At 35.0% G+C, this 3,110-nt stretch overlaps 1 protein-coding gene across 1 annotated transcript; it reads right to left on the bottom strand.

Annotated features, from left to right (window-relative positions):
* LOC107647473 lies at positions 1,014-2,327 on the bottom strand. Its single transcript, XM_016351545.1, has 5 exons — positions 2,195-2,327; positions 1,974-2,083; positions 1,345-1,560; positions 1,124-1,223; positions 1,014-1,042 (listed from the first exon to the last, which is right to left on the bottom strand). The coding sequence occupies exons 1-5, from the start codon at positions 2,325-2,327 to the stop codon at positions 1,014-1,016; spliced, it is 588 nt and encodes a 195-aa protein (XP_016207031.1).

The raw sequence follows: 3,110 nt of genomic DNA on the forward strand, positions 1-3,110 counted from the left end.
TTAATTAACCGCCGGAAGATGGGGTGCGGGCAAACGGTTAGCGGCAGTTTTTTTCAACCGCTGGTTTCAGCCACCGCGAAATGCCAGTGATTTGAAAGTGAATTGGTTTTGCGGCGGGTAATAACCGCCGCTAAATATCAGAAAAATGAACAATATGACTGTTTTGCGGTTAAAATTTTAGGTTTTTTATTATTTTTCCTCTTTTAAAAACGTCTGTTTATTAAACTTTAATTTTTTTATTTTCAATTAATTTAAAGAAATTGCAACCAAGTAAAACAGCCAAATAACATAATAAACCAAATTATATATATGCAAACATAACATATATAATGAGATTGTCATAACATCATCCAAAATAAAGTAAGACTGCTTAACTTGAAAAAAATAAGCATACAACACTAAACCAACTTAAATGCAAAAGTATCTAAGAACATTGATTGAAATTCAAAATTTTTGTTGCGGGTCGTGATTGCCAGATGAAGATGGCTCTGCACGTGACGAGTCCGATGTACTACCCAAAAAAGCCAGCTCTGCAGCAACCTCAGCTGGAAAATTGCCTCTTTACTGTTGGACTAGATATCCCAAGACCTTATGTATCGATTGTCTCTTTGCCTGCTCTTCTTCTAGCTTAGCCGTCAATTCTGCAATCCTCCTCTCATACTCCTCATTGGGCTCTGCAGAACCCGACGGTTGTCCAGCAGCGTTACCAAAGACTTGGGTGGAACATGGTCCAGCACCTAAGGCACAAACTCGTCCTGGGTGCTCCTTTCCGAGAACTTGTGCTAGCGAATCATTTTGTGAAAGGTGCTTAGAGGATTCATCCTGCCTCTCAACATTCGCAATTGCTTCCTATAAATATACAACACATTGGAAAGGCATGAGTTAACAGTAGCATGACATATACAGTAAGTTAAGTTTAAAATTTTCAGACATGACTTACACTAACAACACGCGCATCGAGATGGATATACGAGCCATTTTTTTTCTTATGAGTAATGATAAACAACTCTCCTCTACCAAAGGGCCTTCCTTGCTCTTTCTCCTATATCATTGATATCGACACAATTATGTAAACAACAACATATTCAGGAAGATTAATCAAAATCTTAATGCAAATAATTACTTATTACCACTTTTTCTTTTTTTCTTGCCAATGTTTTGGGACCCCCAGTATGTGTGTAAAGTTGCTTGCTCCGATTTAAAGCATTTTGTTTACACTTTTTCTATGAACAAATAACAGAACAAATATAAATGAGAAAGAGATGTTGAATATAAAACGTAAGGGGTGTAAAATGTATACACATATATGTTTTTGTGGAAATAATAAAGAATACCAAGACTTACCTTTGTTTCTTCCTTCTGGCGATAGTTAAGGAACCGTTTCCATTCATTTTCTTCTATTCCTTTCGGGTGATGCTCAAGATTTTTCTCATAAGTCATTGTTTCTTTGTAACACTTATGATACAAGTTGTGCCTTGTATCCTTCCAGTTCTTTCCTATCCTCTTCATAATTCCGCGCTTTATTTTTCCTTCGGCATCGTCCTCATAGTGAAAGATCCGCTATAATTAGTTGACATTGTCATTAACCAAGACCAACTAACAAGCATAAGACTGATAATTTGAAGAATATCCACAACCATTATAGGCTAATTTAAATTGATAAAGTATGACACTCAAATCCAGTACAAGCAGTCGTAATTACGTATAAAATAGAAGTGCTGAAATAAACATGTGAAAAACAAAATTTGAAAATTTTACCAACCATATAATTTACCCATGCAAAAGATCTTACCAGAAAAAACACAGAAAACTAAAATTGCTTAAATTGTTGAAGCTTAAAGATGTACCTTAATCATGTCGTATGCATGTTCCTTCTTAGCTTTGTTTACATGTTTCTAACTCTCTGCATATATGGGGAACTAGGAATAATCCGCACCCAAACTCCCTAAGAAACCACTGAATAATCCAGCTGCCTGACCAATCAGTTGCAGCTCTTTGTTAAATGGGAGTACTATCTTTGTATTGGAAGGAAGTGCTATAGCCTCCTTCACGCTCAGCCTAGAAACTTTTCTCACGCCGTCCTCTAAGAAGTGTATGAGAAACAAAATTACTATCTAATCATTGCACAAAAGGAAAAACAGAAGTAAAGGACTTTAAAGATAACTGTTTACGAAAATAGGAGAAATTTTTTTACCGATAACAGTAACTTCCCAAAAATCTGTATCTTTGCGTTTCTCGTTGTTGTACTGACCTTCAACTTCTTGGGCAGCAAACAAGTCGTCGATGTGGTCATCAAACAACGGAACTTCATCCGCTTCTAGGGTCATAATCCTTATCCTCTAATTCATGATCAGCCACTTTCGCACAATGCCGAGTCTCTATGCGTTCTGTAGGAGTTTGAGGGTCATCAGCACTACTTGACTGCGCAAGCCTTTGATCGTTGCGCGGAGCACAAAATGGTTCATTGATACGGAATGCCAGAGCTCTATTAGCTGAGGACAAAATTGGAGGAGCTCTATCACGTGGTTGCTCACGTGATGTCTGAGCTCCTCTAGTCATGGACCCAACCTTAAGACAATATGAAAGCATTTAGAATTATATTTTACAGAAAGAATTAATATTGAGACTTAATTGAATTCATAAACTAGTAATTTTGTGACAAAAAATTGATAACCTGGCTTAATGATACAATTGAAGGATATCTAATTTTCACATAAGGTTACATCAAGAAATGTTAACCACAAACACTTATCGTAGTCTCTTCAATTTTGGCATTAGTTCCGACATCTTTCGGAAGTTTTCGTATAATGTTGTACCATGATTTTCTAGGCATCCTTACAAACCTTGACAGAGAACAATATTACTAGACAAATGACAAAGCACAACTTAATGATACCCTTAAAGCAAATAGAAAATACAAATTATACAGCAATATTAGGAAATAAAAAAGTATGAATATCTATATAGAACTCTATAAGACACATTACATGATAGATCATGATAAATAGAATATTAGAATTTATTTTCTTTATAACATAATTTTAGTTTTTAATCAATTAAGTCTAATTAAATTAGTTTAATATAAAAAAATTAATTATATTTAATATTAT

The sequence above is a fragment of the Arachis ipaensis genome, chromosome B01 (assembly GCF_000816755.2).
Source record: "Arachis ipaensis cultivar K30076 chromosome B01, Araip1.1, whole genome shotgun sequence".
NCBI lineage: Eukaryota > Viridiplantae > Streptophyta > Magnoliopsida > Fabales > Fabaceae > Arachis > Arachis ipaensis.